The 15,043-nt window shown below is 31.4% G+C and overlaps 1 protein-coding gene across 1 annotated transcript in view; it reads left to right on the forward strand.

Annotated features, from left to right (window-relative positions):
• Nucleotides 1–663: 663 nt before the first annotated feature.
• The window catches only part of LOC114335732 (delta(14)-sterol reductase LBR), a 55,876-nt gene continuing 41,496 nt past the window's right edge, over nt 664–15,043 (forward strand). The window contains exons 1-4 of the mRNA XM_028286021.2: nt 664–1,088; nt 1,246–1,679; nt 4,305–4,450; nt 4,508–5,311. Of these exons, the coding sequence (XP_028141822.1) occupies nt 1,247–1,679; nt 4,305–4,450; nt 4,508–5,311 (1,383 nt within the window). The 5' untranslated portion in view covers nt 664–1,088; nt 1,246. The remainder of the gene's footprint in view (nt 1,089–1,245; nt 1,680–4,304; nt 4,451–4,507; nt 5,312–15,043) is intronic.

Here is a 15,043-nt window from a genome sequence, read left to right on the forward strand (position 1 = left end):
ATGTAGGTATATAAATATGGCTTTTATTCACTTGTGGATAAATATGTATGACTATAAATATGTATCAATATATTGTAGTTCGATTATCCGAACAAATCGGTTTTCCGAACACCTATGTCCCCCAATTAGTTCGGATAATCGACGCTCTACTGTATCTGTTTTTAAACCAAGAGGAGTAATTCAAATTTCCCGCGCCGTAAAGCTTGTTTGTAATTGGTCTAACATCAGGCAAATGGTTTACTCCACTGTTATCAAATTTTGACACTAATGACATTTATAAAATTTTGACACTCTCGGCATTTCAAAGGTTAATTAAATTATATAAGCGATTTTTTGTGTTTTCCGCGTTATTCCTTTAATTTTTAGATTTTTAGTCTGTTTTTATATAAAAAAGTTGTTTTTACACTTCTTTAGTGACGTATTAGTATAAAATAATATTTATGGATTACCGACAAAGGCCGATAAAAAAAAGAATGTGTTTGGTGATATTTTTAGTGACTTTCTTGGGTGTGAATCTGTCTTTTTCGTTTACTCCTCTTGGTTTAAAAACAAAGCTTAATTAAATATAAATTATTATTAATGCATGCGGTGCATGCCCTATAATTTGATTTTTTTACAATTTTATTTTTGAAGTGTTGCACTTCTACTTATCTTAAATTAAATGTGAGACATGATCTTTAAACTTTGTTCACCAAATAAATAACTTGAAAAAAATAACTGTCACCAAATACTATGGACGTCATGGGACGTCCATAGTATTTGCTGTCACTAACTGTCAGTTAAGGGTGAATGCGAGAGGGGAAATTATGTCTAGATAAAGGTTTAAATATTGAAATAAAAGCTTGTAAAATTCATTTAATATTTAATTTAAATGTTCTCATACTATTTTAGTATCAGTGTTCATTTATTAATTTTTCATAATTAATTTAGACATCAACTTGACTTGACTGTTTATACAGTTTTAAACAGCCAATCCCAGCAATTATTTTGATCAGAGGTTAAGCGTCATTTTACGGCGTCGCTTGCTTTTATCACAGAGGTTGATTAGAAAGTATTGTGATTAACGGAATTTTGTTATAAAGTAAAAGGTTGGTAAATTGTTGTTCTCTTTAATGAATGCTGCGTTTACAAATTTATTTTCATTTGAAAATATCCTATTTTCACCCCTAAACCAATATAACCTTATCTGATGCCTCCTTGTTTACATCACAAAACTCTTTAAATTTCAAAATCTTTTGGTTTTAGAATGACGAGCAAAGGAAAATCTACTTCAAAAGTAGCATCGGATAAAGTAAAATCGGAATCTACGAGTGGAACCCGCAAGATGAGTCCGGGAAGACCGAAAAGTCCTGGACGACCAAAAAGTCCTGCTAGACCCAAAAGTCCAGCGAGACCAACAACAACCAGTCCGGTAAGAAAGAAGGCTTCAGGTAGACCAAGAAGTCCTGCGAGAACAAAAAGTCCAGCAAGACAAAAAAGTCCAAATAGAACAAGTCCTGCCAGAACCAAAGAGGCTAAGACCAGACTTCCTACACCTACCAGAACTGAAAGAGTTAAAAGCCCATCTAGAGTTAAAAATGCGACTGCTGCCCCAAAAACCTCTACTCCTATTGGGCTTGTATCCAAGAGATCTCCAATTAGGAGTACTAATGAGTTGCTTGCTGATAAAAAAGAAAAAGGTAATCTTTTGTTTATGTTGCAAATTGATAAGAATGGGGAATGTCATATTAAAATTTTGAAAATTAGCTCTGGGAAATAAGGTTTCTCTCAGGACTGTGACAAACCAAGGTATCTGAAATTTTTTCAGTTATTCTAGGCTTTTATGAAGAAAACCTATACAATGCCTATACATTTACAGAGACATCTACAGTACCTTTTTTATTTATTAACAATTTAGTGTAATTTTTTTTGTTCATTAAAAAGCTTAACCTTCTTAGGACTGAAGGGGGTTCTTTTTCTTTTGGGCCCCATACATATATTTTATTTTATATTCCCAATTCTTTCATCAGTTCTTGCATCTGCTATGTGTTTACTGTGTGCTAGGGCTGCTTAAAGTCGATGAACAAAGCGTATACTGCCCTCCTAAGCCAAAATGACATAACTCAACATTTGCGTAAAAGGTGGAGAGTGTTTATACCAATATGCATCAAATTTATAAGCGAAACAGACGTATCTTGCATGAAACCGCTTCAACAACAGAGATCCGTCTGTTTTGCTTAGTAAATTTGTATCAGTATAAACACCTTACACAACCTTTTACGCAATTTATTGTCTTTTCCCTCCTGATTTTATTATTTCAGCTGATATTTCTGTTATTCCTGGGCTTTTGTTATTTTTCAGACTCTTTATTTCGTTCTCTATTTCTTGCTCTGTGGGTATTTCTATTGCTACCTGATCATCTTCAATTTCATGGTTTCTTCCTTTTGTACTTCACTCTTATTTAACAATCAACTATTTTTAATGGGAATAAGCCACAATTTTACCAAAAAAATGATTTTATTACCGTTTCGAAGCCCAAATCGGGTTTCGTTGTCAAAATACAAAATACTACTAAAATAAACAAAAATGTTGTTGCTAAGTAAAAAAATTCTTCTAATAATTTATTTAATCTGACTCATTTATATTGGCAATTCAGACGTATATTACACATTTGAAAGTAGAAGACTTTAAAATGATATCGCCAATATTTATGAGTTGCATTCCTGGGACGACTTTACTAAAAGATAGTTCATTCGATTACATGAAATCAATCCCAACTCAAGAATATCCGTCACAAAAAAATCATAGCATGTGATTTTTGTAATTTCATGTAATTATCATTGATTTCATGTAATCAAATGAACATATCTTTTAGTAAAGTCGTCCCAGGAATGCAACTCATAAATATTCGCAATATCATTTTAAAGTCTTCTACTTTAAAATGTATAATATACTTCTGAATTGTCAATATAAATGAGTCAGATTAAATAAATTATTAGAAGAATTTTTTTACTTAGCAACAACATTTTTGTTTATTTTAGTAGTATTTTGTATTTTGACAACAAAACCCGATTTGGGCTTCGAAACGTTAATAAAATCATTTTTTTTGGTAAAATTGTGGCTTATTCCCATTAAAAATAGTTGATTATAAAAATGCCACAAGGAAATAGCTTCTTATTTAACAGTTCTGTGGAATAGTTTTGCTAGTTTCTCATTATTTTTTCGGGCTTATTTAGCAGTATCTGTTCATCTCTAATGTATGGTTGTTTTTCCGATACCCTCTTTCCATTTTGTTGCTTCCTGGCAGAATGATCTTTTTTTTTGAAATTTTTCTTCTATTTCTTTCAGTTTGTTCTCATTGTATTTTCTTTTTTTTGCTTCTACATTTTCTTTTCATGATTGTTCTCAATTCTTTGTATTCGTGTTTATTGCTATCTTCGTTATTTGTGAATTTTGCTTCGTTTTGCTATATTCGAGATTTTTAAGTGTTACTTTTCTTATTGCTTCTGTTACTTCTTGACATTCTTCTTCATACCATTCTTTTGTTTTGTGTTTTCTCTTGGTCTTTGCTAGGGTTACTTTACTTGTATTCAGGATTGCTTCTTTTATGTTTCTCCATTGTTCTTCCGGGTCTGACGTTTCTTGTTCCCTGTTTAGTCTGTTGGTTATTCCCTGTTACATATTGATAGATTAACTCTTAAACTTTCATTTGATATGCATAGAATTACTGTTTCTTCATTATTTTCTAACTAATGTTATTGCAAAAAATGTCTCTGGGATAACGAAATAAAATAACCTTTATACTAATATTGACCTGAAATTTTGAGGGTTTATTGAGGACCACAATACCCAACTTTAGATGCAATAGCAAATATCTGTGTTGATTTTTAAAATAGTTATAAACAATAATTAACGATTTTACCTCATTTTGCAGTTTTTGAAGCAACAAATAATTTTACAGCTTTTAATAACCACATTTCAAAACTTGTTTTATGTCCTAAAACATCAAGTTTGAGTCATAAGACAGTAAAATGCTTTTACATAATAAAACAAAAATCGATTTTTTTAAAATTTAGGAAGTAAAAGTGTTCTCAGAATCTTCTTTTTATTTTTAATTTGCTGCTGTTGTTAGTTTCACTTTGACATAATAAGTAGTAAATATAATCTATTCTATTACCTAGACCACTCTTATAAATGACTAGTTTTTCACAGTGATATCACTGAGCAATCACACCATTACATCTTATTTTGATAATTTTAAATAAAAGTTTATTGATTTAGTTTTTTATGCACCATGCAACCTAACACCATGTAACCTATTTCAGACATACAACCTAAGAAACAAAAAATTATTGTTGATACTGACACTGATTCTGACACTGCAGACAGTATCCCAGAAATTAAGGAAAAACCAAAAGCTACTGTAAGAGGGCGAACTAGAAACACAGATATTGAAGATAAAGATATCGATGTAAGTTATAAGGTATAATTATTATTGCTTATTTATTCTAAATAATATCATTTTTAGGAATTGAAGAAAACTAGTGGTGCAGAACCTATAGACGCAGTCGGTCTTACACGTAGATTTACACGCTCTTCTCAAAATAAAGATATTGATAGAATAGTTCATCTAAAACACTTTGAGTCAGTCACCTTAACAAAACGTCTAGGTGAATTTTCTGATGATGATGAATTAATTGAGAAGAAGTCTCAAAAAGAAATTGATGAATATGTTGGAAACAAACAATTTGTTGAATTTGGTGGTATATATGGTGCCTTATTATTGATCCCATTGATACCCTTGTCTGTAATAGCTCTCTATACCTTTTGTACAGAATCTCGTTGTTCCTTTTTGGGCCAACCACAATTACAACGATTAAGATTGCTTTCTACATTCTTTGATGCTAAATCGTATTTAAGTATTGCTGGCTATGTTCTTGTACTTGCTCTATTAAGTGCTATTCCTGCCGGAGGTGCTAAAGTTAGTGGCCTTCCCAACAAATATAGTAAATTTGACTATGTATTAAACGGATTAGTAAATTTCTTAATATTGTTCGTTATATTCCTGGGATTACAATTTAAAAAAATTGATGTAGCATCATACATTGTTGATCATCTGTTCCAATTTCTGATTGGTTTTATTTCGTTGGGAATCATAACATCAGTTTTTACGTATGTTAGGAGCTTTTATGTACCGATCAGTGCTCTTAATAAATTTGCTGTAGGAAAGAGCAGGATGTATGGATTTTTCATTGGCAGAGAATTGAATCCAAGATTGTTTTCTGTGGTCGATTTGAAGCTGCTGTTCTTTAGGGCATCTCTTATAGCTACAGTAAGTATTTTTATATATATTTTAATATTTTAAATATTTACAGTCCGTCTAATTTACTTACTGTTGCACGTCATTATGTATTTACGTTAGAGATCTAAGTTGACATTGTTGCCCAATTACAAAAAATTCTTGAATTCATTTTAAATCAAATACATCACACAATTTTTGCGGAAGTGGATTATACAGCAAAACAAATTAATATTCGATGTAAATAAATAAAAACTTTAGAAATAGAAAACAATAATTAAGTTATAATCTTACGTTAAAGTACATAATACAAACAGTAAATATAATGAAACAAATACTTATAGTAAAGAATATAAACAAATATGAAGTGTCATCACCGCAACTGTATAATGCCTATATTTTTATAATGCCTATATTTAAAAGTGGGGCAAACAATCTTGTTACTAACTATAGGAGTGTCTGTATCCAGTCATCAATCCCAAAACTATTTGATAGCTTAGTAAGTGATCAATTGAAGTGGCTCTGTAGAGGATTAATATCCAATAACCAACATGGCTTTTGTGCAGGTAGATCTACGGTCACCAATTTATTATCGTATCAGATGCAAATTACAAAAGCACTTGAAAACTTTCAACAAGTGGATTCTATATATACTGATTTTTCCAAAGCCTTTGACCAAGTAGATCACCACACATTACTCAATAGGCTTTATAATGTTGGGTTTAGCATAGACACTCTAGAATGGATTAAGAGCTTTTTGTCTGACCGTCAGCAAAGAGTTAAAATAGGTTCGTATCAATCAGATTCTATAAATGTTACCTCAGGAGTTCCCCAAGGAGGACACTGTTCTCCGATTTTCTTTGTTTTATTTGTAAATAGTATTTTTGAATGTTTTAAGAACTGTGAAGCCCTGGGTTTTGCAGATGATTTGAAATTTTTTAGAGTAATTGGCAGTTTGGAGGATCAAAAACTTCTGCAGGAAGATGTTGATAGATTAGATCAATGGTGTAGTATAAATAAGCTAAGGTTAAACATTTCTAAATGTTGTCACATAAGCTTCTGTAAAGGAATTAGAAAATTGAATACTTCATATTCATTACAAGGGATAACACTGAATTATGTTTCTAAAATTAAGGATTTAGGGGTTATATTTGATGAAAATTTAACTTTTGTGGAACACATTAATACAATTACAGTGAAATCATAAAAAATGCTAGGTTTTATAGTTAGGAGTTGTAAAACTTTTTCTGTAAATACATTCAAAATTCTTTATTGTTCATTAGTTAGGTCTAGATTAGAGTATGCTTCGGTGATATGGTCTCCATATCATGCAGTGCACATTGCAACAATTGAAAGCATTCAGCATAAATTCTTGCAGGTGTGCTCTTATAAACTTAAGTTGATTATAGTAGATCATGAGTATAGTGAAATTGAAAAGCAACTTAAGTTACAATCCCTGGTAGATCGCAGGATTTGTGCTGGATTAATATTTCTGTATAAATTAGTAAATTGTACAATATATTGTACAGATCTATTGAATCAATTACACATTGGGATTCCCTCAAGAAATAGGAGAAATCGTTCTATCTCATTTTTTGTACCATTTCACCGAACAAACTATGGTTACTACTCTCCTTTAGATAGATATGCAAGAATTATAAATCAGTATCATCTAGAGGTCTTTGGTATTAGTTTATATTATTTTAAAAGTCAGTTAAGGAGCATAAATTTTTAGATTGCAATATGACGTGATGTAACCCAGTCTCTATTTAAGGGTGTATATGATAATGTATAATGGAAATAATTTATTTTAAATTTTTAAATTAGAATTAAGTTTATATTTTCAATCTGTTTACATATTGTTATTTATTTTGTTAATTGTAATTTGTTAATGGGGTTTTCTCGTAAAATAAATAAATAAAAAACTGTCAAATAAATGTTACCAATTTATGCCAAAATATCACCTTCGTTCAATTATAGTTACAGTGTATTCCGAACAAATATGCTTCATAAAAACACTTTATAATTAATTTATACAAATTAAATGAAACATATTATTGTGTATTTCTTTAAGTTAACATTAATAGAAATCTTTAAATATTATTTCTACGCGTGTATAATAAAATATGCCTAGTGGCTGTAAAAGGCAAAGTGATTCTAAAAAAGAACACACCTACCGCCTAAATATTTCTTGTTGGTATCATGTGACGTCTCAGGCTATGATGCGGATGACGTGCAACGGTAAGTAAATTAGATATATAGTATTTAGTATAGGAGTATATGTATTTAGTAAACACTTTGTTAACGCTCCTAAGATGATGCCTAGATTCTTATGTAAATAATTGTGTGGGGTGGGGTGCATTTGTGGGTTGCACACCATCCGTATAGCAATTTTTTTTTAATATTAAAACAGGAAATTGATTTGAAAGATAATTATGACATTTTTATTATAGTATGAAACATAATTTTACAAAGTACTTATTTCTTCTTTAAAAAAATAAATGATTATTGTTGCAAGACAAATACATGAAATTTTTCACAGAGTGAGCAACACACAAAGACACATAGTCTAAGAGCTAGTGAACCCTGTGACTAACGGTCGTCCTGTAAGGCTAGAAATTTGTCTAGTGATAATTCATAGCACACCAAGACTAAAAACCATGACCTGGCAGGCCTCAGCGGTGCACATGTATCTACCAGGTGAATCGAAAAGTGCAAATTTAGGGGGTAAAATAAACTTTCTCTTGTAAGGTTTAAATTTAAGTATGTGTTTGAGTAAGTCATTTAGAAGAAATGTGTACAATGACAGGCGATTCTGAAGAGCATAAGACCTTGCCAGGCGAGGGGAAAGATTAGGGGTTTTTCCTAAAATTATTCTTTTTGCATCGAACAAATTTTTTTTAGGTTTTTTGAATAATTCCAAACAGAAAAGGTCTTTAGTGATTTTTCTCTTAAGTTAATAGTTTTTGTTATATAAGCGATTGAAAATTTTGAAAAATCAGCCATTTTTAACCCTAAATCGGACATTTATCTAAAAATTTCAATGTTGCCAAGATACGTAGATATTCTTTAAACATTAATTGATGAAATCCCGAAGAGTTTTTTGCAATCAAATATCGAAAACCCCTTTGTTTTTTTAATTGCTAATCAAGCGGGCGCGACACTGTACTATAAGTGAGGACGTTTGAGTTTGCATAAATTCATTTTCTCGACAATGGGCAAATTTCAAGAGAAATCCTCAGACAGGTCGTTTTTTATTTTTGAATTAGGACTTTTTGGTATATATAATACTAGTGACGTCATCCATCTGGGCGTGATGACGTAATCGATGATTTTTTTTAAATAAGAGTAGGGGTTGTGTGATAGCTCATTTGAAAGGTTATTTAATTCTCTATTCAGTAATATAAACAATAACATAATTATTTATACAGGGTGTACAAAAAAAATTTTCTTCTATTTGTCAAATTTAATCAAAGTTAATTTAATAAAAAAATTTTTTTTGTACACTCTGTATAAATAATTATGTTAATGTTTATATTAGTGAATAGAGAATTAAATAACCTTTCAAATGAGCTATCACACAACCCCTACTCTCATTTAAAAAAATCATCGATTACGTCATCACGCTCAGATGGATGACGTCACTAGTATTATATATATGCCAAAAAGTCCTAATTTAAAAATAAAAATCGACCTGTCTGAGGATTTCTCTTGAAATTTGCCCATTCTCGAGATAATGAATTTATGCCAACTCAAACGTCCTCACTTATACTACAGTGTCGCGCCCGCTTGATTAGCAATTAAAAAACAAAGGGGTTTTCGATATTGTATTGCAAAAAACTCTTTGGGATTTCATCAATCAATGTTTAAAGAATATCTACCTACCTTGGCAACATTGAAATTTTTAGATAAATGTCCGATTTAGGGTTAAAAATGGTCGATTTCGCAATTTTCAAAATTTTCATTCGCTTATATAACAAAAGCTATTAACATAAGAGAAAAGTCACTAAAGACCTTTTCTGTTTGGAATGATTCAGAAAACTTAAAAAAAATTTGTTCGATGCAAAAAAATAAATTTAGGAAAAACCCCTAATCTTTCCCCTTGCCTGGCAAGGTCTTATGCTCTTCAGAATCGCCTGTCATTGTACACATTTCTTCTAAATGACTTACTCAAACACATACTTAAATTTAAACCTTACAGGAGAAAGTTTATTTTACCCCCTAAATTTGCACTTTTCGATTCACCTGATAGATACACGTGCACCGCTGAGGCCTGCCAGGTCATGGTTTTTAGCCTTGGTGTGCTATGAATTATCACTAGAAAAATTTCTAGCCTTACAGGACGACCGTTAGTGGGAGGGTTCACTAGCTCTTAGACTAACATAATACAGTAATGCCAGGACTTTCGGTCTTCTTTTCTCTGGCATAAGTAACACCGACCTTGTCCTGTGGCTCTGTGTATTTGTGTTTCGATATCTGTAGATAACATTTATCTTTCACCAATTCCCGTTTTAAGTTTACTTAAAAAAATTTGTCTTGCATCCAAATGTTCCTATCATAGTTTGGATAATTTACTTTTAGTTTCCAAATTTTGAAAGCGTTTATAGCTGAAATATCTAATAGGTGAAAACATTCCATGGCCCACCTGTGTGTTTGGTGCTGTCTTGTGCATTGTTGTGCCGATTTGTCTAGTATGTTAACAGCTCCTTTTGTTTTGTTATAATAAAGTATCATTTTAGGTTTACATGAATTCGTCAGATTCACTCTCGTGAAGCAATTCTCTGTCATTCTTCTGTCACTATTTTCTTGGTTTGTCACTTTTTAGTCAAATTCCGGATCATCGTTGTCCATTCAAAATCTTAGTTTTTCTTCAGTAGAAAATCGAGAATCGTGAAATTTAGATGCACAAGCATTCTCTTATCAATAGAAAATTCAAAGTGTCACTTGCACAAAACAACTTACTGCACTAAACAAGAATTGGTAAGAAACTGAAATATAAAGTGAATCCTCAAAAAAAATATATTTTTACACTTTTATTGGCGGATTCAATTGAGATTCAATTTCGATTGCATTGAGATACTGGCAAGGGCTTAGGGGAGTGCAATTAGAACGAAAATATGCATTGTTTCAGAATAATTCAAAAAAGCTTATATTTTTTTAAAACTTTTTTTGTTAGTTTATGTACATGTTAAAGTAAAAAGTTCTACTCGCAGATTTGGCCGCTAATTGTTTATTAATTTTTTAAACAATAACAATTCTTTTGTATAAATAATTTTAAAAATATTGTTGAATTCATCATTTTGCTTTGATCAAATATGTTTCTATTTTGTTTTTGAATATGCTGAATCCGAATATGGCACTACAATTTGAAAATTCTTATACAGAAGCTCTTATACAGTATGTTTGCGTAGCTAGGAACCACATGGAAAACTTTTTTATTATAAATTTTACGAAAAAAGTTATTCTTTATAAAATACTCTGCATAGTCAAAAATCTAAAACTCAACCACCAGATATCAAATTTTATCAATTTTATACGAGTTATGTCAAAAATATGAATTTCTTTAAAGAGTATAGTACCTTTTTATTCCAGAATTTCAAAATATGCTATTATGAAAAGTTGTTTGAAATTAAAAACTCTGTTTTAATATACAATTACATTATTCTTTTTTTTTTTTTTTTTTTTTTTTTTATTTAAACAATATAAATACACCTAATCTACAAGATTAATCAGTATTTTTTCTTTAACCTAATTTCCCTAAAAAATGTTTGTAAACTAGATGTCACCTGGTCCATCCTAGCTTTTTTTTTACATGAAATGTCCACTTCTTTGTTGTGGCTACACAGCACAGCACTGACTCTGCTTTTCACTAATTGCTCACGTATTTGTTGTGGCTACAATACAATGCACAACACTAACTAAGCCCGGCACAACTTCACACATTACACGAGCTCGAACGGTTTAGTCCTCTTGAGCCTTCGCATCTGGGGTTCGTTGACAAGAAGCTGAAGTGCTTCATGGTTGGGATGCTTATGGAGCCTGTCTTCATGTCTCCTGGCGACATTCTTGATTTCATTTGGAATATATTCGATTTTAAGATCTCTACGCAAATCGTCGTTCCGAACATACCAAGGAGCACATACAATATTCCTTAATATTCGGTTCTGGAGCGTTTCTAAATTTCGGTAATTACTTTTTTTGGTACAGCCCCATAATTGTAGGCCATAGGTCCACACCGGTTTCAATATCTGTTTGTAAATTAGTACTTTGTTCTGGATGGAAAGTTGAGAGTACCTACCTATTAGCCAATACATATTTTTGTACTTTATCTTCATCTGTTCAGTTTTCTTTTTAACGTGCTCCTTCCATTTTAGTTTGACGTCGAGATTTAAACCCAGGTATTTCGCTGTTTTTTTATTAGGAACAACGTTGTTGTTTAGGATAATTGGAAGATTATTGATTTTCTTGTTAGTGAAGTTAATATGAACTGACTTCTGTTCATTAAACTTTATACGCCATTTTTTGGACCAGCCTTCTATACCATTAATTGCATTTTGTAAGTTAATCGTAGATTCCTCTATAGTTGCTCCTATTGTCATGACTGCTGTATCATCAGCAAATGTGGCCAGTTGGATGTTTTCCCTCTCTGGAATGTCAGATGTGTACAAAAGGTATAGTATTGGTCCAAGAACGCTACCTTGTGGAACCCCTGCATTTATTTGCTTTAACTCAGAGTACTCGTTTTCCATTTTAACTCTAAATGTTCGCTGGTGTAGGTATGACTTCAATATTTCAACAAGTTGCATAGGAAATATTTTCTTTAGCTTCATTAACAGACCGTCGTGCCATACTTTGTCAAATGCTTTTGCGATATCCAGGAATACTGCCGAACAAATTTTGTCCCCTTCCAGTGCTTTTTCTATTTCAGTTACTATTCGATGGATCTGGTCAATTGTGGAGTGTTTATCACGAAATCCAAATTGATGAGTTGGAATAATATTTTTTTGTTCAATTATATGGTTCATTCTTCGTAGTAGTAATTTTTCAAACACCTTTGAGATTATGGATAGTAAGGAGATTGGCCTGTATGATGTTAATTCATGGTTATCTTGTCCTACTTTTGGTATCATTATAACCTCTGCAGTTTTCCAAAGGATGGGAACATATCTAAGCCTAAAGGATGCATTTATTAGTGTAGTAAGCTTTACTATGGCTTTTCTAGGTAATTTTTTTAGTATCTCACCATTGATCAGGTCAAACCCAGGCGCTTTTTTTGTATTGATGTTTTTGATTAATTTTTGAACTTCTTTTGTAGTAGTCAGTTGTATGTTAACAGAATCAAAAGCTACTGGTTCATCGTCTACATGAGTTTCCCCAGGGTTTGGCTGAAATATGTTTTCTAAATAATCAGCGAACGCATCCACTTTCTCTTTGGGATTTCTTGCCCATGTTCTGTTTTCTTTTCGTAGAGGAGGTACATGCTGAACTGGCTTATTTATCTTTTTGGCTGCCTTCCAAAGGGAGTAATCGGTGCATTCATCATCAGTTAGTTCTCTCAGGTACTTATTGATTGATTCGTTTTTAATTTTCGAGATTTCCCTTTGCAGCTGTTGTGTGAGCCTATTAAGCTTATTTTTATTTTCTTTAATTCGAGTTCTTTGCCATATCTTCCGAGCCTTTCTTTTTTCCTGTATCAAGTCTCTAATTTCTTTGGGGTAATTGTTTCCTACTGTTTTTCTTTGGATTATAGGTGTGTTGTTCCACGCTGCCTGCTGGATGTTTATCATAAATAGATCGGTTTCTTGTTCCAATTGTTCTGTCGTTTGAATAAATCCACTGAACTCAATTTTCTCATTAATTTCTGATTGGAAGTTTACCCAGTCCGTAAACTTATTGGTCAACGCGGGTTTCATTTCAGTGGTAACAATTTGCTCACTAATTGTTAGTAGAATTGGAGAGTGGTCAGATATAAGCTCCTCTACATCCTCTACTTTTATAAAATTTGTTGCTACACCTCTGGATATGAAAAAATCTAGGAGGTCTGGGATTCTGTTTGCATTACTTGGCCAGTAAGTGGGTTTCCCAGTAGAGTGCCATCTACAATTGTGTCCGGTCACAACATGCTGCAATTCTTTACCTTTAGGTGTTGAGAGTCTGGAGCCCCAACAGGAACATTATTCTAATCGAAATAAAATTTTCAATTTTTTCTCAAATTAGGGATACCCATCATCATTTTATTTCATATTTTTTACATACCTCGTATAAAATTGAAAAAATTTGATATCTGATGATTGTGTCATAGATTTTAGACCAGGTGGAGCATTTTCTGAAGAATAACTTTTTTCGTAAAATTGATAATAAAATAGTTTACCTGGTCTAAAATCTATGACACAATCATCAGATATCAAATTTTTTCAATTTTATACGAGGTATGTAAAAAATATGAATTTTTCTTAAGAGTCAAGTGCCTTTATTATTCACAATATTTGAATTAGAAGGACGTAGTTGAATACTGAAACATATTTTTTAATTCCAAACAACTTTTCTTTATAACAATTTTCGATATTGTGAAATATAAAGGTACTTTACTCTTGAGTGAAATTCATATTTTTGACATACCTCGTATAAAATTAATAAAATTTTCTATTTGATGGTTGCATTTTACATTTTATACGATGCAAAGTATTTTATAAAGAATAACCTTTTTTCGTGAGATTGATAATAAAAAAGTTATCAATAGGTTCCAAGTTATGCAGACATACTGTTAAGAGCTAAAAAAATTTTTTTTATTGAACATTTATTATTGTTGAAGCTTATTATTAAATGTATTTTAGATAAGATTTACAGAAAAAAGTTTTGATCAATTTGTATAAACATTTTTTTAGCTGGTAATTATCGGTTGTTGTATTACATTTTTGTTATTTTTCTTAATTTTCTCAAAAAGAAATAGCTTATTTCATTTCTAAAGTAAAATAATTTAGTGCATTTTAAAGACTACATCCTGAGCTTAAAAAAACACCTATAAAACTGTAATAGATCTGTTGAAAATTGAGTAATACCGTCTTAAATTGGTGTTAATTCTGTAAAACTATGAAGTTTTCAAAAATTACATTTTTTGAGACGTCGTATCATTTGAATTAAATTTTTGAGATTTTTTTTGAATGAAACATCGTTTAGTAAGATGACTGAAAGGTAAGGGGGCATCCATAAACTACGTCGTAAAAAATTTGGACTTTTTAATACCCTCCCCCCCTTCCGTCGTAATTCGTCGGTTACAGACGAACCCCCCCCCCATGTCGACGTCGTCATTGCAGTACACGACCCCCCTTTCAGTGATTTAAAAAAATTCAATGTTATTTCTGTTTTTTTTAATCAACCTTGAAACTTTATTTGCGAATGTATCACAACAAGAACAATTAAGGGGGTAGGCGCAAAATCTTGGTCCAATGCTATTTAAATGCATTCTTTTTTCGAATCCTGAGAAATCTAATAAATATATTTGAAGAATGTAAACGCAGAATGAAAGATTACATTATTACCGAGGGCTGAAAGTCCCTTAGAATAAACAAAAGGTTTCTTTTGAATGAAATTTTTGAACTTAAAAATCAGACTAAATATTTTTTTATCCCTGTAACTTATTAAAATAAACATTATAGATGTTTTCAGAAACTTTTGGTCCTCGGTAATAATGTAATCTCTCAATCTGCGTTTAAATTTTTCAAAAATTTTTATTAGTTTTCTGAGCATTCGAAAAAAATGAATGCA

Source organism: Diabrotica virgifera, chromosome 6 (assembly GCF_917563875.1).
Source record: "Diabrotica virgifera virgifera chromosome 6, PGI_DIABVI_V3a".
In the NCBI taxonomy this organism is placed as follows: domain Eukaryota; kingdom Metazoa; phylum Arthropoda; class Insecta; order Coleoptera; family Chrysomelidae; genus Diabrotica; species Diabrotica virgifera.